Genomic DNA, 27,066 nt, shown 5'->3' on the forward strand with positions numbered 1-27,066 from the left:
CAGATACTGGCAACCTGACACACAATCAGATCAAATACTGGCAACCTCACATACAATCAGATCAAAGACTGGCAACCTGACACACAATCAGATCAAATACTGGCAACCTGACACACAATGGATCTGATACTGGCAACCTGACACACAATCAGATCAAATACTGGCAACCTGACATACAATCTGATCAAATACTGGCAACCTGAAACATAATCAGATCAAATACTGACAAACTTACACACAATGGGATCAAATACTGGCAACCTGACATACAATCAGATCAATTACTGGCAACCTGACACACAATCTGATCAAATACTGGCAACCTGACACGCAATGGATCAGATACTGGCAACCTGACACACAATCAGATCAAATACTGGCAACCTCACATACAATCAGATCAAAGACTGGCAACCTGACACACAATCAGATCAAATACTGGCAACCTGAGACACAATGGATCTGATACTGGCAACCTGACACACAATCAGATCAAATACTGGCAACCTGACATACAATCTGATCAAATACTGGCAACCTGAAACATAATCAGATCAAATACTGACAAACTTACACACAATGGGATCAAATACTGGCAACCTGACATACAATCAGATCAAATATTCGCAACCTGACACACAATGGGATCAAATACTGGCAACCTGACACACAATAGGATCAAATACTGGCAACCTGACACACAATGGGATCAAATACTGGCAACCTGACTTACAATGGGATCAAGTACTGGCAATCTTACACACAATGGGATCAAATACTGGCAAGCTGACACACAATGGGATCAAATACTGGCAAGCTGACACACAATGGGATCAGGTACTGGCAACCTGACACACAATGGGATCAAATACTTGCAACCTGTCACATAATGGGATCAAATAACGGCAACCTGTCACACAATGGGATCAAATACTGGCAACCTGACACACAATGGGATCAAATACTGGCAACCTGACACACAATGGGATCAAATACTGACAACCTGTCACACAATGGGATCAAATACTGGCAACCTGACACACAATGGGATCAAATACTTGCAACCTGACACACAATGGGATCAAATAATGGCAACCTGACACACAATGGGATCAAATACTGGCAACCTGACTTATAATCTGATCAAATGCTGGCAACCTGACTCACAATGGGATCAAATACTGGCAACCTAACACACAATGGAATCAAATACTGGCAACCTGACATAGAATGGGATCAAATTCTGGCAACCTGACACACAATGGGATCAAATACTGGCAGCCTGACACGCAATCAGATCAAGTACTGGCAGCCTGACATACAATCTGATCAAATACTGGCAACCTGGCACACAATGGATCAGATACTGGCAACCTGACACACAATCTGATCAAATACTGGCAACCTGACACATAATCTGATCGAATACTGGCAACCTGACACACAAGGGGATCAAATACTGGCAACCTGACACACAATCAGATCAAATACTGGCAACCTTTCACACAATCAGATCAAATACTAGCAACCTGACACACAATCAGATCAAATACTGGCAACCTGACACACAGTGGAATCAGATACTGTTCTGACTAATATTGTATCATGTGCTAATATATTATTTATTGTTTTTAAACATTATAGAAAATTAAGAAATCCTACTCAGAACATTGGTTTATTAATGAAGACAATGAGTAAGAAAGCAATGCATGGTTTGAGGATGAAAAGGAAACTTGATTTATTTCATGAAGATGGTGGTGTTCACCCTGCTATGCATGTATGTATGACTGCTGTTCATTTTGAGTGTAACTGTGTATAACATGTCACTGTTAGGGGATCTAGTGTTTAGTAATGCATTATTGACGTTTTGGAATTATTCATAAAATTAAATCAGGAACAGATTCAATGATCCATGAAATAATTATTCCTTACTATAAATGTGATTTACCTGCATTCCATTATTAAAACATCTGTGATCCAGGCGGGGGGTATTAATTTGGGTCGTGTCTGCGCATCTGTGTGTGCACATTTTCACGTTACCAGCTTTTTCTCACACATGTGTGATCCAATTAAGTTCAGAGTTGGTACAGAGACAGGAATTGATGGTGCTCTTATGCACATCAAGTTATTTTTTCGATTCTTTCAAGTTTCACTGTGTTTTTCTTTGATTTTTAACATTTTTCCTTCAAAACTGCTGGAAAATCCGACTTTTCCCGAGTTTTGATGACGCATACGCAGTTCTCTTCCCGGTGAATCTCACAGTCATTTTTGTGTGAGGATATTGTATCCCGGAATTCTATCTTTATTTGCGCAACGCTTATATGGACAAAATTGTGTCTCGTCAATTTCAAAGGTAAGAAACTGTGCTTGTTATGGTATTTATACACTTTGAATTATCGTTTGTGTCTCGAGTTTGGTGATTGTGAGAAACTATTGCTAACCTGGCGAGAGTTTCGCCAGAAAAACTGCCTTTTTATTATTGTTGTAGGAACTGATTGTGTATTGTGTAAATTGAAAGTTTACCTCGTGATTTAAGAGGTTTGCAGTGCTCTCACTGGGATTCAAACGTCGTGGTGGTGTCGGTGCAATGCTGCTCTGAGACACTTGCCAGACTCTGCCTCGCTCAAAATCATTATCGCCATGCTTGATTTCCGCAACATTTACATTTGTTTATGATTTCCACAGCTATTGTTCTATGAGATGCGCCCTCGCTGTTCATAGACAGCCATAAACAAGTTTAGTTGGGTCGACATGTACTCATTGAAAGTGTTGGTTTATTTACGAACGCTACATGTCCCAAATAAACGTACCGGTACGTTTATTTTTTTCCCCTAAAAATTCTACCCGGTACATTCTTATTTGGGACGGTACGTTTATTTATTTTTCTAAATCAGGCAGATTAAAAAAAATCATGCCTTTTTCCCATGAAAAACGAAGCCAAAAGATCGCACTAAAACATCGGTAAATCTTTTCCGTTTTGCTTTCACCATGAGGTCGCTGAACTGTCATTAACATATTTAAATGTTTATGGTAATTTGAGCACAAGGGCACCATCCAGCATTTTGATTGGTTGATTAGCGACTTGACCTACAGTACTCATTCCGCCCAACCTCCCGCTTTTATAGTTTTTTTTCCGACCGCTTATCGCTTAATTTCCGACCGCTCGCTGCTTTCCGACCGGAAACCGCCCGCTTTTTTTCCGCTCGCTCGCGTTCGCTTTTGTTCGCTCGCTCGCTCGCTTTTGTTCGCTCGCTCGCTCCTGCTATGACTGGCTTCAGAAACACCGTCCGCTTGCCAACCGACCGCTGGAGTAACAATGATCGTACATTGTATGTATAAACTTAAGTTTTTATTCGTAATAAATTTAGGTTTTAATGACGATTCAAAATACAACGCCTATTGCTTCTCTGTTTTGGAAAAAAAGACGCCTTCAAATCACTTGACACATTGTAACGTTTGCTACGCAAGTCGAACTGTGACCTGTATTTACATATTTACGTCCTTGTGTATGTAGTTCAAGCAGCTATATAACTGGTCAATCGCGATATTATTGAGTACTAGTATTTGTGTGTTGTGGTTGTGTGTTTCTGTGTGATTTTGACTAAATTTATTCCGAACGGCGCTCAAAATAATTTGACACTTTGTTATTTGCGAACGCAACTCACACTATGACTCTTACTCAATTTGCACAAGTAATACGAATGCTGTAGTTCAGAAAATCTATTGGTTAACTTTTGATCGTGTCTGGGTGCGCAAAACAAAACTGCACATATAATTATCGCATAGCTGAATTTCTACAAATCAATTGGACTTAAACTACTAGTATAATGACTGTGACGATTAATCGCTTGTCTGATTACATGTGACGACGAATTATTGGATTGGCAGCAGCCGGACGAAAAATGAAAGAGATCTCGGAACGGTTAATTTGTTGAGGAAAACAAAACAAACGCAGCCAGTGATACATTTTGAAAACAAAAATCAGAGGCAATCAGAGGCGCCGACCACGCGCGTTAGAAATAAATAAAACATCTGTTTTAGTATGTTGTGACAGTCTCACCAAACTCTTTTACTCGCGCAATATAATTATGTTATTTCCCAAAGCACTTATATTTAATACATTGACGAAAAACACCGCAAGAAAAAATGTAAATCAGGCTTATAATTACAAGTAACTCTACTCGAACGCAATGAGTGAATTCGAGAAAAATTATGCTGATGTGAGAACAAGCCATATACCCACGGAGTACTCGCTAAAACATCGAGAAAATGTGTCATTTCAAAGAGCACCCTTACAAATAATGTCTGCGATTGTGTGAACATGATAACGTGCAAACAAGGAACAGAGCTCGTGGTCCACCAAGGAAACTTAGCGATGACGCAGTTTTAGATGTATACGGCTGTTGAAAACAGAGACACCTTCGTTCTCATATAAGCAGGTTCACGTGGATGTATCATTTTCAACTTTTACCAACAACGCTATGATAATAAAGACATTGTGAAATTATTTTGTTTTTATGTAGAAAAATACAGTAATTTTACCAAGTTAAAATCATATTTATTAAAATTGTTGTTCATACATGAGTTGTCGAACACACTACATAGTTTGTAATTTCATCCAGCTCCTTTCAGTCACGATTCAAGACAAATAAAAGGCACAAATATAGATAATATATCAAATTATTTTTTTCTGTAATATTCGTGTGTAATCTGTAATTATGAAAAAAAAATTATGGGTACATATGGAATACATTTCGTTATGAATTATTCTTAATATCAATTTCTAAATTATCTTGTCAAAATCAGTTTTTTTTCAGGGTTTTTCCCCCAAAACGAAAGAATTTCATAATGTCGGGAACGAGAAGTTTTTGTTGTTGTTGTTATTATTATTTATTGGGAACGGAAAGTCTTTATCGTAGTGCTCCGCCTCGGTTGACAATGAGCTCTTCGGGTCGCTAAAACTGTATGTGCATCTCTGTTGGGGTGAACATTTGTATTATTATACTTAGAACAGAAATGGTGGCACTCAATCATGGCAATCTTATAGGTCATCGTTAGAAAGATTTTCGGAGGCAAATTTAATCTTGAAGGATTGCAGGAAATTGACCCTTAACGATTCATATTTATGAATTAATCGGGATTCAGGTACCATAGTGTTTGTAACAGAAAAAAAAAGAAGGTTTTCGCGGGGGATTTTTCATGCAAACATTGTGAATGGTTCCCCGACACTGATTCCTTTTTAACTTTCAATTTTTCTAAGACGCGGCAAACCCTGCTCATGACCGGAGACGTCGTCGAGATGCAGGTGCGATTCCTCTTAGCAACGCGTTCTATTTATTTCCAAAGCGTGTGGTCGGCGCCTTTGATTGCGTTTATTTATTTATTTTTATTCAAGTAATCTATCACTGGCAGCGTTTGTTTTGTCGCGTCTCACAACTTAATGTCCAAGCTGACTTTGTTTTGGCTGTAAGTGAACTACGTACAGCTCCTGAAAGTATTTCGCCCAGAGTTCGCAAAAAACGGAATACCCTGCAAACTTTGAATCCTTTATTTTATAACGAGACATTGGGCGCAAAAATAAAAACCATAATTGTAATTCAACAAGTTTATGTAACGTGTTAGTCCGCTTGCCAGCCGCCTAGTTAAAAAACGCGATCTCCATTGATGTCGGCTTCGACAACTTCGGACAAGTAAGATGGGCGCTGGCCGACATTACATTTGCAAGTATTGTATTTGTTTGACAAATTTTACACTGCTGTCATTCTATAACAATCGATTGGTCGTTTTTTTTTTCAGTCTTACTATTCCTGCAGATATTCTTCAATTGTTATAGGTGCCATAGATTTACATATCTACAACTTGACCCGTGTTAAACCCAAACCATGCGTGCATGACAACCGTCACCCTATACACGGTTACTCAATGAATACCATACTCTACAGTAGACATTTTTAGCTCTCCACCAAAAATTGAATGGTTTTATTTCATATTAGTTGTGTCTGTGTCAGTGTCGTATTTGATTTCACATGTTTGGTTCGATCTTGTTTATGGTGGACATTATTGCTACGCGTATGTATTATTACCAATTTTATATGGCCGTGTGATCTACCGTATTTTTTCAACGGTCGTTCTATAAATTTTTGATTGTATTTATTCTTATTTTAACATCATAAAAACAAAAATGAAACACTTGTACATGAAACAGTAGGTAATGAACTGTAAATGCGGGCGGTTGCTCTGTCAGGCGAGCGAGCGAGCGATTGCGCGAGCGGATACTTCCGGATTTGCGCGGTCGAAAAAAAAGCGGAAATTGCGCGGTCGAATTGAATAAAGCGAGCGAAAAAAAAGCGATCGAAATCCGGAAGCGGGCGGGAGGCTGGGCGAAATTAGTACTGTATCTGGTCAATAAACACGCCTCTTGTGCATGGATAACATGGCGGATATCATATCGTATCGAGCGTTAGCATGTAACCGAAATCATTTGCTTACGATAAAACTAAGTTGAATTTTACTTACATTTCATAACAATTCAACGAATTTATTTTTTGTATGTTATTATAATCACCACTGAGTACTAATCAACAATTACAACACTTTGAAAACACGTAAGCTACCGTACTGTGATCATTTGCTACTAACAAAAAAATAATGCATATTAAATATAGTGAATATTTTTTGTCATCATGTGAACAGTTTTTTTGATTGACTGTAATTTTCCAACATTTCATGATGCCCATTGTAGAACCAAATACGGCATCTTGCTTTTCGCCAGCCACGAAGGTCACACTAGTAGGCGAACTTGATTGATACTGCTGACCATTCCGTGCATTTTTTATTGACGCACGACGGCACGCAAATCGAGAAAAGTATTGTCCTTGCAACAATTTCACGCAATACGTCACCATTGTACAGTGACTGATTTTAATAATAATATTATAATATTTATTCAACATTAAAACGAACTACAGTGAGTTGTTCTATGGTCGTATAAAAATAAAATAAACTACATTAAGATACAGTAAAGTTAACCAACTAAACAGAATGCTAAATAAAACTAAATAATATTACAAATACATTTAGAATTACAATAAACTTGTACGATACAGTACAATACAATACTCTAACTACTATTGCTAAGGAGTGGAAAATCACATTCACATTAGAGTCATAACTATGGAAAGAATATTTTTATATTTGGTGGAGCTGCTCATATATCATTTGCATACATTTTTGTATGTATTGTGCAGTTTTCCAGCCAGTCCGACTCGAGTCGTGATTGGTTTGCTACTTCATTACATCTTGCGGCCTTTCAAACAGTATATTGCTAGACATGCATCAATTGTTGTCCATTTATATTCCTAATTGCTCAATGTAAACTGCAATTTCTTTCTGGCTGGTATAAATATATTAAGTAATATGTTTTCGTACTGAAAAGACGATGCACAAATATCTTTTTTAATTAAATTTAACAGCTAATGGAAGCACATATGCTACAACCTCCGCTTACTTTTGACTAAATGTTTTTTTGTGTTTTTTTCAGGTGCAGAGCCAGAATTTTTTTGTCAGAATGCAAAGCCACTGAAACTGCATATATTACAAAAGCATACTATTCGCTCCCCCCCCCCCACTGTTCTTTTTGTGAAAAAGAAGAAAAAACATTAGAACACCTATTTGTTAACTGTATTGTTGTAAAGAGACTGTGGAGACTGTTGCAAAGTGATTGAACACTTATTGCCAATTTTGTTTGTAATGTCAAAAATATTATTATAGGTCTATGTGAACTGGAAAATATATTATTAAATCATTTTATTTTATTATTTAAAAAATATGTATATACCTGTAGGGTTCAAAAGGTTCATCCAACAAAATACGCATATAAAAGTTGGATCAGGGAAAATAGAAATATTGAACTACAAATCGCAATAAACAAAAACAAAGAGCTTATCCATTATCAGAAATGGGAACCATTAACTAATTGGTTAGATAATGGGTAAATTTAGATGTTATACCAGATCACTTTTTTTTTTCTTTTTTCTCTTAATTTTACTTCCTTGTACCTCTATGTAATGTAATATTTTGTGCTGTATATCAATATTATTGATTAGAAACAAAATAAAAATATTGTTTGAATAAAAAAAAAAAAAAAAATACTATTCGCTGCATGTCTGACAATTGTATAAAGTTTCGCAGGTCCTCTTTTTTTACTTTGAGAAGTGCTGTCAACCAAAGCATAAATATGTGTTTCTCTGTACATAAAAGTTCAATTTCACACGATTTGTTAATATTAATGTATGATAATAAAAACTTGATAATATTTTTCAGGATTCTTGCACTTTATTTGTATCATTGTCATATGAGAAGTACTCTTGTCCTTATTTAGGGCCACAAACTACATGTAGATCTGTACATGAAGTACATGGAAAGTAAAGTTGTTGACACAGGTAATGTACACCAAGGATCATTGCAGTTTCTCAGTTCCTCATCTGGTGCTAGTACTTGTATGACAAACAGTATCATTGCCCTGTTACTGTTTGAAATATCAGAAGTTTTTCGCTGGAACAGTTCTGTGATTGACAATGTCCTTGTATTAGAAATGCAGTTGTACAAGGAAGTTTATTCAAACAGACACAACACTGACTCTTCAACATATTTGCAGATCTGATTTGCATACTTGCATGTCATTTTACCTGTTGTACTTGTTTGTTACTCTCTGGTGTTCTTGCTGAGACCAGAATGGAGAGTGCTACAAACTTGAAAATGCCATAGAAATCATGTTTGCCAATTTATGTCCATGCCAAAAACTGGACAAATTATATGTTGCAACTTTCAAATGACAAGTGAAGGCAGTGTCATTCATGACCTGTTTGATTGAATATATTTTTACGGCTTGGAGGACATTTTTTTTCTTAACAATCTAAAAAAAACAAGCTTTTTCTCAGATATGTGTCATCCAGTTTTGTTCTAAGTTGGTACAGGGACAGGTAATAATTGTTTACAAGTGCACATCACATTATATGTTTAACAAGTTATAAATTGTCTCAGAAAAGCCAAATGAATATTTTTTTTTACCCCACCCCGCTAAAATTGTCACCCATCAATTCTGAACAATTAGTAATGGAATTTTAATACAGCTCACAATGAATTAATTCACTCTGACACAAACCCAGTTCAATACAAGTTTTTAAATTTTTTCTGAGCGGGGGCTATGACATGACATGTCATGTCTTGTTCAAAGTAATTCAGATATTTTAGTATAAAAACAAATGCCTCATCGCAGAAAACAAGTGCTGCATTTAGACATGAATATATTCATAAAACATGCAAGATAACAGAAAATCTTAGCTGGCTTTTGTCCAAGTATTTTGTACAGATGTCTGTCAAAAATTAATGATTCACTGAGACAAATATGAACTGCCTCATTGTGTGACTACTGTATTATATGAAAAGTAAAAAAAAACACCCTCTATGAATAGCTATCATGTTGCAAGCTCTGTTTTGTATGCAAATCAACTTAAATAGTTAGTTGGTGTCCAGTGGAGAGAGAAGTCAACAGTACTGTTGCCTCCTGAAAATCTGCATCTTCAAACACTGCAATCTTTGTTTTTGAAGTGCGTTTTTAAATTACAATTATAAAAACCCTATTATTCTGTTCTAATAGCTGAAACAAATTCCTGTGAATTTTCATTTGTCGAATGGACTGTTTGTCAAATACAGAATACATATATTTTAGTACAATTTTCTTTTCAAAATGTGGATGCAATGTTTTTGCTTTTTATGTATTTGTTATGTATTGTTTTTGATTTGATAACTTCTATTAGCTTCAGATCTTGATCAAAGTTTGGCACCCAGTTCATAGGAGTGCTTATATTGATTTTCTGACATCTTGTTTTCTATAAAGATTTTATTCGTAGGTTTGCAAATGTGTATCATACTGTGCAAAAAATCTCTCCATGAGTTGGTTTTGAAACCCAGTATAGTATTCCCATGGAATTTGGGAGATACATTACCAAGGATATTATTACAAGATAAATGATTTGCTTCATTGAACACATACAACAATGCATATTTCCACTGAGATCAGTCACACCTTTGATGTGTACTACCAATGATCAGTCAAGTAGAAACCGTCAAACTATTTTATCAGATTTTCTCAATTTTTGCATGATATTTTCATACAGAACATCTGTTATTCAAACTCAGGGAATACTTTATACTGATGAATAAGGTGACCAAGTTTGATGAAGTTTGGAATAGAATTAGTAAAGTTATTATGCACACAAGTACAATTATTAATGACGACGACAACTACAACGCCGGACAAAAATGTTTCCCTTATTATACCTTTTTCTTCGATATTTGATAGTTACGGGCAAGGTAAAAATAAATAAAATTCCTGTAATCACTTTGACTGTGATAAAGAACATAGTGAGTGAAGCTACATTGCTGACTCTTTGGATAGATAATTGCAGAATTTCAGAAGTCTGATAGTTGTACAAATCTACTTTATAATTCAGGTTTTGTCCGTTTTCCGTCTCCAACATTTTCTCAGAAATTCTACAGCAGGTATCAGTGAAACTTGGCAGGTTGATGAACAAGTGTCTTCCGAGTATGCACGTAACTTTTTTTCCAGATCTGAAAATCCCAAGTGGGTCTTTTTCACGATTTTTATCAAAAATTACCTCTCCCAGCAACATTGACAGAACGTCTGCGCATGCTCAGAATAAATTAATTACTGTAAAATACTTTATTTTTGCTTGCAACATTTTTTTGCTATTTTCGCTGAAGGAATGTTTAAGTTAAAATAAAATCGAGCGAATATTCCCTTTTTCCTATATTTTACAGTCAAACTTGTCAAAAATCAATGAAAATAAATTCAATACAAAAAACAGCCAGAAAAAGTCTTTTCAGCGAATGATAATTCCAGCTGAAATAAAATATTTTACAGTAGATTAGATCTGTGAGTAATGCTACAGCACGTGATTTCTCCATTGCGTGCAATTTATTATAGTACTGTTTATACATGTATTCTGTTCGGCTCAGTGGTCTCATTCACGAGTTACTAGAAGAACTAGTAACCTTATTTGATTTCAAGAACTTCAAGAAGGCGGCATAAGAGACGTGTTTGCAAAGGTAAGTTCTCCAGTTTCTACAAAATTGAAAGTATTTTGGGGGACATTGGTGTACATTCTGTTACGTACGTACGGACGTGAATATTATGATGATTGCTAGCTTGTGAAAAGCCAAAAAAGCAAACAATTGTCTCCAATCTACGAAACTAGTTTGTAAATTGTATACCCTGTCAAATTATAATATTGTACACGGCCGATTAATTCATGGGGACATAGTTTTCAAGTAAATCGTTATCCGGTCTTTTGCTTGTGTCGCAATTTCTGAAATATCCACAACTCGGGGGGGGGGGGGGGGGATGTCCCTGTGTCGATCAAGTTATTCATTATATAATAGTAGGTTGCCTATGATTATATTCGTATTTTTATGTTGTGAGCATTAAACTGTTAGTTGGGCACAGATCTAGAAGCAGTACCTACACACGAATTGGTGACGTCATAAAATACATGACCTTCAATCGGGGTCGTTTCCTCGGTATATACGAATTGGTATATACAAATTACAATAAAGATACTTAAGACATTACACATAAGGTAAAACAAATCACGTGACAATATAATGATAATAACGGTAATAAATCCTAGCTTAACAGTTGAACAGAACGCTCATATAGTCAGTCGGGTGACGCCGAGGGTCACGAACTGTGTTGCAAAATGGCCGTGTGGTTGAAACTGGGTCATGGCGTGACGGGTGAGGAAGACATCATTAAACACTCAAAATCACAATAAAACGGGGAAGTGGTAGCATATTACGGCGTAGCCAACATGGGAAATAAAAAAAAACGCCCAATACAAACGACATGGGTTCGAATCACACTAGATACACACTCACCAGAACCGAAGCAATCAGAAACCAGCAATCGTTTTGGCTTTTCCGTTCAACTCATCGGAACACTGGAGTAGTTAGAAAAATGAACACCACTTAACGACCAACATCGTGGCGTGGTACACAAGCGTGCCATCAAAATAAAACAAAATTAGCTTGAAAAGACAGTGGGTTCGAGTCCCGCTCAGAGCTACCGTAAAAACGTAAATCAAATAAACTGAAATCTCTCAAACCGTAAACAAGTAAACAAAGAACGTCGCAAAAAAATAATAAACCTCACAAAACTCCACCATACAAAACTGAATGAATAAATAATAAAATAACTAACGTCTTAAACTGGACGACGCGCAATTTGTTCAACAGTTTCCAGATTGTGACAAGAGATAAACAAGACCCAAGTCAAGGTAAGTTTTGTTAAAGTGTCAATGGCGTTCCCTATATTACGAAAACAATTCAGGCAACAGACGAATATCTTCTGTGGTGTTGTTGAATTTATACTGTGTCTGCGGAATTGTTGATTGAGCGTTCGAAGCCAGCAGTTAACATTTTGTTAGAAAGTTTCACAATTAAATCAAATATACAATGATACTAGTATATTTATTTCATTATTTTAACAACTTGCAATGGTGGAAGTTGGTCAAACACAAGTTCTACACCTAAATAAGTATCAAATATTTGTCGACACATTTATTCTCTCAACCTTGTAGAGGTGGAAATTAATTAAACAACAGGTATTTCCTCACAAATATAATGGTCAATATTTGTCCATACATTCATTCTGTCAATTTAAGAACTTGTAATTGTTGGAATTAATCAAATGAGAGTTGTCTACACCAAAATAAGTTTCAAATACTTGTCCATACATTTATTCTCTCAATTTAACAACTTGTAATGGTGTAAAATTATTAAATGAGAGTTGTCTACACCAAAATAAGTCTAAAATATTTGTCCGCACATTTATTCTCTCAATTTAACAACTTGTAATGGTGTAAAATAATTAAACGAGAGTTGTCTACACCAAAATTAATCTCAAATATTTGTCCACACATTTATTGTCACAATTTAACCACTTGTTAATAGTGGAAATTACTTAAACGCGACTTGTTTAATCAGTTGACATCAATGCAACTTACCCGCAGACAGTGCACAACAGAGTATCATTATTGAGCAATTATAAACAGGAACGTGTCTTGCCATTAGGGTTAGGGTCGGGTCAGGTATGGGCAACGGAATTATTAACAGGAACGTGTCTTGGCATTAGGGTTAGGGTCGGGTCAGGTATGGGCAACGCAAATGGCAAACACCCAATTGGCAAGATGTACACTAACGGGTTATGGCATGCATATAGTTTACACAAGTAATAACACAAAATTGGCAATTTTTTGGACAATTGTAACTCAATAATAGAAATATGTTGTATTTCTATATATATACACACTATATAGTCTTATCAAATGCAAACGCATCCAGTCAATCCATTGTGGTCTTGTGGGTCAGTTCTCTACATAGTGATCAGGAGGACCTGGGTTCAATTCCCTTGCCTGCCCATCTTTTCCTCGCAAACACCATTTGGCAATAAAGCTAAATATGACAACAAATTATTTAATTTGCATGACTACCCACATAGCTCAGTTGATTTGTACTATGTCAGCAATGTGAGCGATCGCTGGTTCGAACCAGTATGTTTAGTTAGACTTTTGAATGCTAGTGAAGACAGTGCTCCTATGAATAGGACTTAAATCCTATCTCCTGTGTGAAGACACTCGTGGTACAGTGGACAAGACAGTGCGCTGGGAACTCAGAAGATTGCAAGTTCGAATCACGGATTGGACACTCCTATGAAAGACGTTAAAATCATAAACAGCGGATTCAAAAACTCGAGTCAGGAAAACAGAACACAAGAATACTACCCCACATGGAAGCCAGTCGAGGTCGTCGAAGAACGAACACAGTCGAAGAACGAACACAGTTGACAGCTGTAGGTCACATGCAACAACAGACACGAGGAGCATGGCTGCTCTCCAAATGGGTCCCTTCTTTTGTATAGACCCCCTAAGGATTGCTAATCCCCGTTTCTAACTTCCCCCAAAAATAATATATCGCCCCTTTTAAAATGTATTGACCCACAAATTAATGAATATTCATGAGCACAGAAACTGCTAGGTCATGAATAAATTAGCATAATTTTAAAAAATTTGCATAAAGTGTAGGTACTCCTTCTGGAGCTCTGCCGTTAGTTGTAATGAAGATTTTGCCGATCTCGTGCGATACAACATGGCCGATGTGCAGTGACAACACGTGTATGGACGGTCGGTCGAGTAGTCTGCAATGGACCAGGAAATCGACCGGCGTTTTTTCGGCATTTTTTTTAGTTTTTTTTTTAAATATTTTAGATATTTCATTCACTCCTGGCGCCTAAAAGAGTCTAATTTATATTTTACCGTAGTCATTGACACCTATTGTGAATAGCCCGAATGGGTAAGCTTCGTTTCAACAATGAGCTGTTATTTCTGCGAACAATGTTAAATTATTCTTTGAATGCTCAGTTTATATTTTGAAAACACATGCCGTTTTCCCCGTCAAAATCAAAGCATAAAGATCTTGCCAGAACATCGGTAAATCTACTACCGCGTTGCGTTCACCACGAGGTCACTGAACCGTCATTAACATATTTAAATGAGCCACGTGTAAATGAGAACAGGGCGGATATCGTATCGCTTCGAACATTTACATTAGACCGAAATCATATTACTTCAACGAATTAAACATATTACTTCAACATATTAAATTCAACGAATTAAATTTTTGTGCGTTATTATAATCATTACTGAATAATAATCAACAATTGCAATACTTCGAAAACAAGTAAGTTATTCACTTGCGAAACACAGAATGACCAGATTGTGCTACCGTGATCATTCGCTACCGGTACTAACCACTAAGCAATGTATTCGTGTTTGTATTTATTCGAAACTTCTTTTAGAACATACTTTACTTTTCGTTATCAACAAGATTATAAAAAAAATAATGCTTGTTACAGTATGTGAATTTTTTTGGGGGGGGGATTCAATTCCAACATTTCGCGATGCCTATGAACCAGGGGTTTTATGGTGTTTAAACTGGCACTAAATGAAAAGGCTGTTGAACCTTATTCAAATTTATAAGTACATGTTATTATGCATTTCATTATGAAAACTGACTAAATTAAATGTGATCTTATTTTTAATTATGATTATGATTTACATCAGTAATGACGTTTTCATCCAATATTAATTGTGCAATTGTTAAAATGCCTACCTACACATTTATTGTTTTTGTTTCTGTTGCCCTGAAATAGACATTTGTAAAAAAAAAAAAAAATTAAAAAAATCATGCTTGATTAAAATTCAAAAAAAAAAGATGTAGTCATGTAGCCCCTTCCTGTTACCTGTTTTCAACTTCTTCCAAAGTAAAACTGGCGAAGCCTTGTAATTGCCATACAATCATCAACTGTGGGAAAACTTGTATGTTATTGAAAATCTTTATTTTGTTGTCTGTAAATTAATAATTAATATAATCTTTGAAATTGCGTAATGGTGCAAAATATTCTCAAATAATCGGTCTTCTGATGACATTACTCTGCGCATTTATGCACAGTCAGTATCCCAATGCGCGATCACAGCTTACTAAGTGATGATGGTGGTTGAAATGGAAAACTGAATACAAAAATCCAGTAACATCTCAAACGAATTTCCGTCTGCTGTGAATGCATGTTTCGTTGCATCAAATAAATAACCCAATTTTATGATAGAAGCTTGCAATCTTGTGCCATACAGGGTCAAGTGATTGAGCAATAACAAATGTGATTTTATGTATTAGGTCATTGAATGTATCCAAAATTATGGTACCAATGATCTGAAATTTCAGGAGTGCTCGCTGAAGGTTTATCAATCCTGCGTATTGTCTTGTTCTTTTTCAATTTTGCATTTCAGTTACTAGAATTCATACTAAAAAAATAGTTTCTGTTTTTCTTCTAATAATTCGGCCACTTTCAAAAACAAGGATTTTTCCATGGTCGAAATGCAAGAAGAATACAAAACTACTGTGATTTCATAGCGATACATGTAGAGCCATTGTCAATTAGTTCGCCTGATCAACACAGTGTTTATATATACATGGGACTGATATTGAATCACAGAGAGTAAAATCTTGTGATACTAATCTCTAGAACCAACTCAGATTGGTACATATATCTTATGAACCCACATGTGTATATCTTTGACTATACTCATTTTAAACTTTTTTTTTTTTTTTTTTTAACAGTGGTGCTGTGAACTGAATTTTTTCTGGGTTCCTACAACATGGAGTGTCAGGGACTTTATTGAAATGTTGTACACAAATTTCATAAAATCCTGAATATATCTAGAAGTCAAAATTAAATGGTTTACAGTATTTTATACCCATTAATAATAATTGAAATGCAATAATATCACTGCACTAAAAATACTTCAAACAATTATTGTTACTTCTCCATTGAAGGTTATAAGCAGACCAACCTTTACTTGCTCTGAAAACATAGCTTTTACAATTGTTTAAATTAACAGATGTTTTTCTATGTACAATGAATACATTTTAAATAATAAACCTTACTGTGTTAATAACAAATTGTATTTGACAACATGAGAATGATTCTGATGCCCAATGGTGATGTTGAAACAAACCCAGGTCCTGGTAATATACTAAGACCTGATTAACAAAGAAGTCATGTACATCAAGGTTCAGTCAGATTTATGGATACAGTTTCTTGAGCAAGTATACATGTATGACAAATAGTTATTTTGCACTTGTGTACTCTGAGATTCTGAACATGGGTCAGTGGAAGTTTTTAGTTGTCAATACAAAACTAGATCATCGGAAATCACTTTATGAGTTGTAACCACAAAGAGTACATATTTATTCACCTGTTTGCAGATGTTCCTTGTACAGCTTTATAATCAAATAACGGGGACTGTGACATTTCATGTCTTGTTTTTTTTAATTCAAATGATGACATAATGTGCATGTTTCTACAAAGCCAAAATGAATTGTATTGCATTATTTCAAAACCGTTATACTCACTTTTGCTTGTACATAGTTGTTTGGATCCATTTGAATCTAGATTAAAAAACAAATGAATAAATAGTCAAGGTTGTGATAGTTATGCTATGTTTATTACAGGATAGTGCAGTGCAACTTCAAGATGTGGTTGTTACATTTGGATTGATGACAGAATCTCTCTTAGCAAAGTATGGCAAGGTAAAATGTGAATCTGATTGAAATAAAATCTTGATTTCACAATCCCAACCACAATATTATAATTTCTTGATTTCAGTATAATCACATATCACAACACTATTGTCACATATCACAACACTATTGTCATATATCACAACACTATTGTCATATATCACAACACTATTCTCATACATCACAACACTGTTGTCACATTTCACAACACTGTTGTCACATGTCACACTATTGTCACATGTCACAACACTATTGTCACATATCACAACACTATTGTCACATATCACAACACTATTGTCACATGTCACAACACTATTGTCACATATCACAACACTATTGTCACATGTCACAACACTATTGTCATACATCACAACACCATTGTCATACATCACAACACCATTGTCACATGTCACAACACTATTGTCACATGTCACAACACTATTGTCACATATCACAACATTATTGTCACATATCATAACACTATTGTCATATATCACACTATTGTCACATGTCACAACACTATTGTCACATGTCACAACACTATTGTCACATATCACAACACTGTTGTCACATATCACACTATTGTCACATGTCACAACACCATTGTCACATTTCACAACACTATTGTCACATATCACAATACTATTGTCACATGTCACAACACTTGTCACATATCACAACACTATTGTCACATATCACACTATTGTCACATATCACAACACCATTGTCATATATCACAACACTATTGTCATATATCACAACACTATTGTCACATATCACAACACTATTGTGACATATCACAACATTATTGTCACATGTCACAACACTATTGCCACATATCACAACACTATTGTCACATGTCACAACACTATTGTCACATGTCACAACACTATTGTCACGTGTCACAACACTATTGTCACATATCACAACACTATTGTCACATATCACAACACTATATCACAACACTATTGTCACATATCACAACACTATTGTCATATATCACAACACTATTGTCATATATCACAACACTATAGTCACATATCACAACACTATTGTCATATATCACAACACTATTGTCACATGTCACAACACTATTGTCACATGTCACAACACTATTGTCACATGTCACGACACTATTGTCACATGTCACAACACTATTGTCACATGTCACAACACTATTGTCACATGTCACAACACTATTGTCACATGTCACAACACTATTGTCATGTACTTCACCTCAAAAAGTAGTGAACATAGATTTAGTTATTTCTATTAAGTATGTTAACAATTTTAAAATACAGTTGTCACAGGACAGATAATTCTTACTAAATTATCCTGATTCAGCATGAAATCTATACTTTATAATTATTTTTATTTATTATTTTATGTGTGTTTTTAATTCAAATGGCCATCTGTTGGCTAATTTGTTTCTCAGACGCATTTTTTACAGATATAGTTAAAATTTGATACAACAGCAATAGGTTGAATGATGTCTGCAGTTATTTTTAGATTTGGATGTAATTTGGCCAACAAACAGCCAAACATGTCATCAACTGTTTCATAGACTGACTGTGACATTTATGGGTTTTACCTCTCATAGTAACATTCACTGACAGTTATGGGTTTTACCTCTCATAGTGACATGGGCTGACAGTTATGGGTTTTACCTCTCATAGTGACATGGGCCGACAGTTATGGGTTTTACCTCTCATAGTAACATGAACTGACAGTTATGGGTTTTACCTCTCATAGTGACATGGGCCGACAGTTATGGGTTTTACCTCTCATAGTAACATTCACTGACAGTTATGGGTTTTACCTCTCATAGAGACATGGGCCGACAGTAATGGGTTTTACCTCTCATAGTGACATAGGCCGACAGTTATGGGTTTTACCTCTCATAGTAACATTCACAGACAGTTATGGGTTTTACCTCTCATAGTGACATGGGCTGACAGTTATGGGTTTTACCTCATAGTAACATGAACTGACAGTTATGGGTTTTACCTCTCATAGAGACATGGGCTGACAGTGATGGGTTTTACCTCTCATAGTAACATTCACTGACAGTTATGGGTTTTACCTCTCAAAGTGACATGGGCTGACAGTTATGGGTTTTACCTCTCATAGTAGCATGAACTGACAGTTATGGGTTTTACCTCTCATAAAGACATTCACTGACAGTTATAGGTTTTACCTCTCATAGTGACATGGGCCGACAGTTATGGGTTTTACCTCTCATAGTGACATTCACTGACAATTGTGGGTTTTACCTCTCATAGTGACATGAACTGACAGTTATGGGTTTTACCTCTCATAAAAACATTCACTGACAGTTATGGGTTTTACCTCTCATAAAGACATTCACTGACAGTTATGGGTTTTACCTCTCATAGTGACATGGGCCGACAGTTATGGGTTTTTCCTCTCATAGTGACATGGGCCGACAGTTATGGGTTTTACCTCTCATAGTAACTTGCACTGACAGTTATGGGTTTTACCTCTCATAGTAACATTCACTGACAATTGTGGGTTTTACCTCTCATAGTAACATTCACTGACAATTGTGGGTTTTACCTCTCATAGTAACATTCACTGACAGTTATGGGTTTTACCTCTCATAGTACATTCACTGACAATTGTGGGTTTTACCTCTCATAGTAACATTCACTGACAGTTATGGGTTTTACCTCTCATAGTACATTCACTGACAATTGTGGGTTTTACCTCTCATAGTAAGATTCACTGACAATTGTGGGTTTTACCTCTCATAGTAAGATTCACTGACAATTGTGGGTTTTACCTCTCATAGTAACATTCACTGACAATTGTGGGTTTTACCTCTCATAGTGACATGGGCCGACAGTTATGGGTTTTACCTCTCATAGAGACATGGGCTGACAATTGTGGATTTTACCTCTCATAGAGACATGGGCTGACAGTTATGGGTTTTACCTCTCATAGAGACATGGGCTGACAGTTGTGGGTTTTACCTCTCATAGAGACATGGGCTGACAGTTATGGGTTTTACCTCCATAGTAACTTGCACTGACAATTATGGGTTTACCTCTCATAGTAACATTCACTGACAATTGTGGGTTTTACCTCTCATAGTAACATTCACTGACAAATGTGGGTTTTACCTCTCATAGAGACATGGGCTGACAGTTGTGGGTTTTACCTCTCATAGAGACATGGGCTGACAGTTATGGGTTTTACCTCTCATAGAGACATGGGCTGACAGTTGTGGGTTTTACCTCTCATAGAGACATGGGCTGACAGTTATGGGTTTTACCTCCATAGTAACTTGCACTGACAATTATGGGTTTACCTCTCAGAGTAATTTAACATTCACTGACAGTTATGGGTTTTACCTCTCATAGTAACATTCACTGACAATTGTGGGTTTTACCTCTCATAGTAACATTCACTGACAATTGTGGGTTTTACCTCTCATAGTAACATTCACTGACAATTGTGGGTTTTACCTCTCATAGTAACATTCACTGACAGTTATGGGTTTCACCTCTCATAGTAACATTCACTGACAATTGTGGGTTTTACCTCTCATAGTAACATTCACTGACAGTTATGGGTTTTACCTCATAGTAACATGAACTGACAGTTATGGGTTTTACCTCTCATAGAGACATGGGCTGACAGTGATGGGTTTTACCTCTCATAGTAACATTCACTGACAGTTATGGGTTTTACCTCTCAAAGTGACATGGGCTGACAGTTATGGGTTTTACCTCTCATAGTAGCATGAACTGACAGTTATGGGTTTTACCTCTCATAAAGACATTCACTGACAGTTATAGGTTTTACCTCTCATAGTGACATGGGCCGACAGTTATGGGTTTTACCTCTCATAGTGACATTCACTGACAATTGTGGGTTTTACCTCTCATAGTGACATGAACTGACAGTTATGGGTTTTACCTCTCATAAAAACATTCACTGACAGTTATGGGTTTTACCTCTCATAAAGACATTCACTGACAGTTATGGGTTTTACCTCTCATAGTGACATGGGCCGACAGTTATGGGTTTTTCCTCTCATAGTGACATGGGCCGACAGTTATGGGTTTTACCTCTCATAGTAACTTGCACTGACAGTTATGGGTTTTACCTCTCATAGTAACATTCACTGACAATTGTGGGTTTTACCTCTCATAGTAACATTCACTGACAATTGTGGGTTTTACCTCTCATAGTAACATTCACTGACAGTTATGGGTTTTACCTCTCATAGTACATTCACTGACAATTGTGGGTTTTACCTCTCATAGTAACATTCACTGACAGTTATGGGTTTTACCTCTCATAGTACATTCACTGACAATTGTGGGTTTTACCTCTCATAGTAAGATTCACTGACAATTGTGGGTTTTACCTCTCATAGTAAGATTCACTGACAATTGTGGGTTTTACCTCTCATAGTAACATTCACTGACAATTGTGGGTTTTACCTCTCATAGTGACATGGGCCGACAGTTATGGGTTTTACCTCTCATAGTAACATTCACTGACAGTTATGGGTTTTACCTCTCATAGAGACATGGGCCGACAGTAATGGGTTTTACCTCTCATAGTGACATAGGCCGACAGTTATGGGTTTTACCTCTCATAGTAACATTCACAGACAGTTATGGGTTTTACCTCTCATAGTGACATGGGCTGACAGTTATGGGTTTTACCTCATAGTAACATGAACTGACAGTTATGGGTTTTACCTCTCATAGAGACATGGGCTGACAGTGATGGGTTTTACCTCTCATAGTAACATTCACTGACAGTTATGGGTTTTACCTCTCAAAGTGACATGGGCTGACAGTTATGGGTTTTACCTCTCATAGTAGCATGAACTGACAGTTATGGGTTTTACCTCTCATAAAGACATTCACTGACAGTTATAGGTTTTACCTCTCATAGTGACATGGGCCGACAGTTATGGGTTTTACCTCTCATAGTGACATTCACTGACAATTGTGGGTTTTACCTCTCATAGTGACATGAACTGACAGTTATGGGTTTTACCTCTCATAAAAACATTCACTGACAGTTATGGGTTTTACCTCTCATAAAGACATTCACTGACAGTTATGGGTTTTACCTCTCATAGTGACATGGGCCGACAGTTATGGGTTTTTCCTCTCATAGTGACATGGGCCGACAGTTATGGGTTTTACCTCTCATAGTAACTTGCACTGACAGTTATGGGTTTTACCTCTCATAGTAACATTCACTGACAATTGTGGGTTTTACCTCTCATAGTAACATTCACTGACAATTGTGGGTTTTACCTCTCATAGTAACATTCACTGACAGTTATGGGTTTTACCTCTCATAGTACATTCACTGACAATTGTGGGTTTTACCTCTCATAGTAACATTCACTGACAGTTATGGGTTTTACCTCTCATAGTACATTCACTGACAATTGTGGGTTTTACCTCTCATAGTAAGATTCACTGACAATTGTGGGTTTTACCTCTCATAGTAAGATTCACTGACAATTGTGGGTTTTACCTCTCATAGTAACATTCACTGACAATTGTGGGTTTTACCTCTCATAGTGACATGGGCCGACAGTTATGGGTTTTACCTCTCATAGAGACATGGGCTGACAATTGTGGATTTTACCTCTCATAGAGACATGGGCTGACAGTTATGGGTTTTACCTCTCATAGAGACATGGGCTGACAGTTGTGGGTTTTACCTCTCATAGAGACATGGGCTGACAGTTATGGGTTTTACCTCCATAGTAACTTGCACTGACAATTATGGGTTTACCTCTCATAGTAACATTCACTGACAATTGTGGGTTTTACCTCTCATAGTAACATTCACTGACAAATGTGGGTTTTACCTCTCATAGAGACATGGGCTGACAGTTGTGGGTTTTACCTCTCATAGAGACATGGGCTGACAGTTATGGGTTTTACCTCTCATAGAGACATGGGCTGACAGTTGTGGGTTTTACCTCTCATAGAGACATGGGCTGACAGTTATGGGTTTTACCTCCATAGTAACTTGCACTGACAATTATGGGTTTACCTCTCAGAGTAATTTAACATTCACTGACAGTTATGGGTTTTACCTCTCATAGTAACATTCACTGACAATTGTGGGTTTTACCTCTCATAGTAACATTCACTGACAATTGTGGGTTTTACCTCTCATAGTAACATTCACTGACAATTGTGGGTTTTACCTCTCATAGTAACATTCACTGACAGTTATGGGTTTCACCTCTCATAGTAACATTCACTGACAATTGTGGGTTTTACCTCTCATAGTAACATTCACTGACAGTTATGGGTTTTACCTCATAGTAACATGAACTGACAGTTATGGGTTTTACCTCTCATAGAGACATGGGCTGACAGTGATGGGTTTTACCTCTCATAGTAACATTCACTGACAGTTATGGGTTTTACCTCTCAAAGTGACATGGGCTGACAGTTATGGGTTTTACCTCTCATAGTAGCATGAACTGACAGTTATGGGTTTTACCTCTCATAAAGACATTCACTGACAGTTATAGGTTTTACCTCTCATAGTGACATGGGCCGACAGTTATGGGTTTTACCTCTCATAGTGACATTCACTGACAATTGTGGGTTTTACCTCTCATAGTGACATGAACTGACAGTTATGGGTTTTACCTCTCATAAAAACATTCACTGACAGTTATGGGTTTTACCTCTCATAAAGACATTCACTGACAGTTATGGGTTTTACCTCTCATAGTGACATGGGCCGACAGTTATGGGTTTTTCCTCTCATAGTGACATGGGCCGACAGTTATGGGTTTTACCTCTCATAGTAACTTGCACTGACAGTTATGGGTTTTACCTCTCATAGTAACATTCACTGACAATTGTGGGTTTTACCTCTCATAGTAACATTCACTGACAATTGTGGGTTTTACCTCTCATAGTAACATTCACTGACAGTTATGGGTTTTACCTCTCATAGTACATTCACTGACAATTGTGGGTTTTACCTCTCATAGTAACATTCACTGACAGTTATGGGTTTTACCTCTCATAGTACATTCACTGACAATTGTGGGTTTTACCTCTCATAGTAAGATTCACTGACAATTGTGGGTTTTACCTCTCATAGTAAGATTCACTGACAATTGTGGGTTTTACCTCTCATAGTAACATTCACTGACAATTGTGGGTTTTACCTCTCATAGTGACATGGGCCGACAGTTATGGGTTTTACCTCTCATAGAGACATGGGCTGACAATTGTGGATTTTACCTCTCATAGAGACATGGGCTGACAGTTATGGGTTTTACCTCTCATAGAGACATGGGCTGACAGTTGTGGGTTTTACCTCTCATAGAGACATGGGCTGACAGTTATGGGTTTTACCTCCATAGTAACTTGCACTGACAATTATGGGTTTACCTCTCATAGTAACATTCACTGACAATTGTGGGTTTTACCTCTCATAGTAACATTCACTGACAAATGTGGGTTTTACCTCTCATAGAGACATGGGCTGACAGTTGTGGGTTTTACCTCTCATAGAGACATGGGCTGACAGTTATGGGTTTTACCTCTCATAGAGACATGGGCTGACAGTTGTGGGTTTTACCTCTCATAGAGACATGGGCTGACAGTTATGGGTTTTACCTCCATAGTAACTTGCACTGACAATTATGGGTTTACCTCTCAGAGTAATTTAACATTCACTGACAGTTATGGGTTTTACCTCTCATAGTAACATTCACTGACAATTGTGGGTTTTACCTCTCATAGTAACATTCACTGACAATTGTGGGTTTTACCTCTCATAGTAACATTCACTGACAATTGTGGGTTTTACCTCTCATAGTAACATTCACTGACAGTTATGGGTTTCACCTCTCATAGTAACATTCACTGACAATTGTGGGTTTTACCTCTCATAGTAACATTCACTGACAGTTATGGGTTTTACCTCTCATAGTGACATGGGCCGACAGTTATGGGTTTTACCTCTCATAGAGACATGGGCTGACAATTGTGGATTTTACCTCTCATAGAGACATGGGCTGACAGTTATGGGTTTTACCTCTCATAGAGACATGGCTGACAGTTATGGGTTTTACCTCTCATAGAGACATGGGCTGACAGTTATGGGTTTTACCTTTCATAGAGACATGGGCTGACAGTTATGGGTTTTACCTCTCATAGTAACATGAACTGACAGTTATGGGTTTTACCTCTCATAGTGACATGAACTGACAGTTGTGGGTTTTACCTCTCATAGAGACATGGGCTGACAGTTATGGGTTTTACCTTTCATAGATACATGGGCTGACAGTTATGGGTTTTACCTCTCATAGTAACATGAACTGACAGTTATGGGTTTTACCTCTCATAGTGACATGAACTGACAGTTGTGGGTTTTACCTCTCATAGTAACATGGGCCGACAGTTATGGGTTTTACCTCTCATAGAGACATGGACTGACAATTGTGGGTTTTACCTCTCATAGTGACATGAACTGACAGTTGTGGGTTTTACCTCTCATAGTGACATGGGCCGACAGTTATGGGTTTTACCTCTCATAGTAACATTCACTGACAGTTATGGGTTTTACCTCTCATAGTGACATGGGCCGACAGTTGTGGGTTTTACCTCTCATAGAGACATGGGCTGACAATTGTGGGTTTTACCTCTCATAGAGACATGGGCCGACAGTGATGGGTTTTACCTCTCGTAGTGACATGGGCCAACAGTTATGGGTTTTACCTCTCATAGTAACATTCACAGACAGTTATGGGTTTTACCTCTCATAGTGACACGGGCTGACAGTTATGGGTTTTACCTCATAGTAACATGAACTGACAGTTATGGGTTTTACCTCTCATAGAGACATGGGCTGACAGTGATGGGTTTTACCTCTCATAGTAACATTCACTGACAGTTATGGGTTTTACCTCTCAAAGTGACATGGGCTGACAGTTATGGGTTTTACCTCTCATAGTAGCATGAACTGACAGTTATGGGTTTTACCTCTCATAGTGACATGGGCCGACAGTTATGGGTTTTACCTCTCATAGTGACATGGGCCGACAGTTATGGGTTTTACCTCTCATAGTGACATTCACTGACAATTGTGGGTTTTACCTCTCATAGTGACATGAACTGACAGTTATGGGTTTTACCTCTCATAAAGACATTCACTGACAGTTATGGGTTTTACCTCTCATAAAGACATTCACTGACAGTTATGGGTTTTACCTCTCATAGTGACATGGGCCGACAGTTATGGGTTTTATCTCTCATAGTGACATTCACTGACAATTGTGGGTTTTACCTCTCATAGTAACATTCACTGACAGTTATGGGTTTTACCTCTCATAGTAACATTCACTGACAGTTATGGGTTTTACCTCTCATAGTAACATTCACTGATAGTTAAGGGTTTTACCTCTTATAGTGACATGAACTGACAGTTATGGGTTTTACCTCTCATAAAGACATTCACTGACAGTTATGGGTTTTACCTCTCATAGTGACATGGGCTGACAGTTATGGGTTTTACCTCTCATAGTGACATTCACTGACAATTGTGGGTTTTACCTCTCATAGTAACATTCACTGACAGTTATGGGTTTTACCTCTCATAGTGACATGGGCTGACAATTATGGTTTTTAATTACCTCTCATAGTGACATGGGCCGACAGTTATGGGTTTTACCTCTCATAGTGACATGGGCCGACAGTTATGGGTTTTACCTCTCATAGTGACATGGGCCGACAGTTATGGGTTTTACCTCTCATAGTAACATTCACTGACAATTGTGGGTTTTACCTCTCATAGTAACATTCACTGACA

General features: G+C 37.0%; 1 protein-coding gene and 1 long non-coding RNA gene across 2 annotated transcripts in view; both read left to right on the forward strand.

Moving 5' to 3' along the window:
* Nucleotides 1–27,066, forward strand: part of LOC144352627 (complex I assembly factor ACAD9, mitochondrial-like) — a 203,539-nt gene that overhangs the window by 137,231 nt on the left and 39,242 nt on the right. Inside the window, exons 12-13 of the mRNA XM_085496672.1 lie at nt 1,645–1,777; nt 17,149–17,226. Coding sequence (XP_085352798.1) covers nt 1,645–1,777; nt 17,149–17,226 — 211 coding nt within the window. The remainder of the gene's footprint in view (nt 1–1,644; nt 1,778–17,148; nt 17,227–27,066) is intronic.
* Nucleotides 11,094–16,371, forward strand: LOC146747429 (uncharacterized). Its single transcript, XR_014928925.1, has 2 exons — nt 11,094–11,130; nt 16,255–16,371. It is a non-coding gene; the product is annotated as an uncharacterized LOC146747429 (long non-coding RNA).

Source organism: Saccoglossus kowalevskii, chromosome 3 (assembly GCF_978046115.1).
Source record: "Saccoglossus kowalevskii chromosome 3, keSacKowa6.1, whole genome shotgun sequence".
Taxonomy (NCBI): Eukaryota; Metazoa; Hemichordata; class Enteropneusta; family Harrimaniidae; genus Saccoglossus; species Saccoglossus kowalevskii.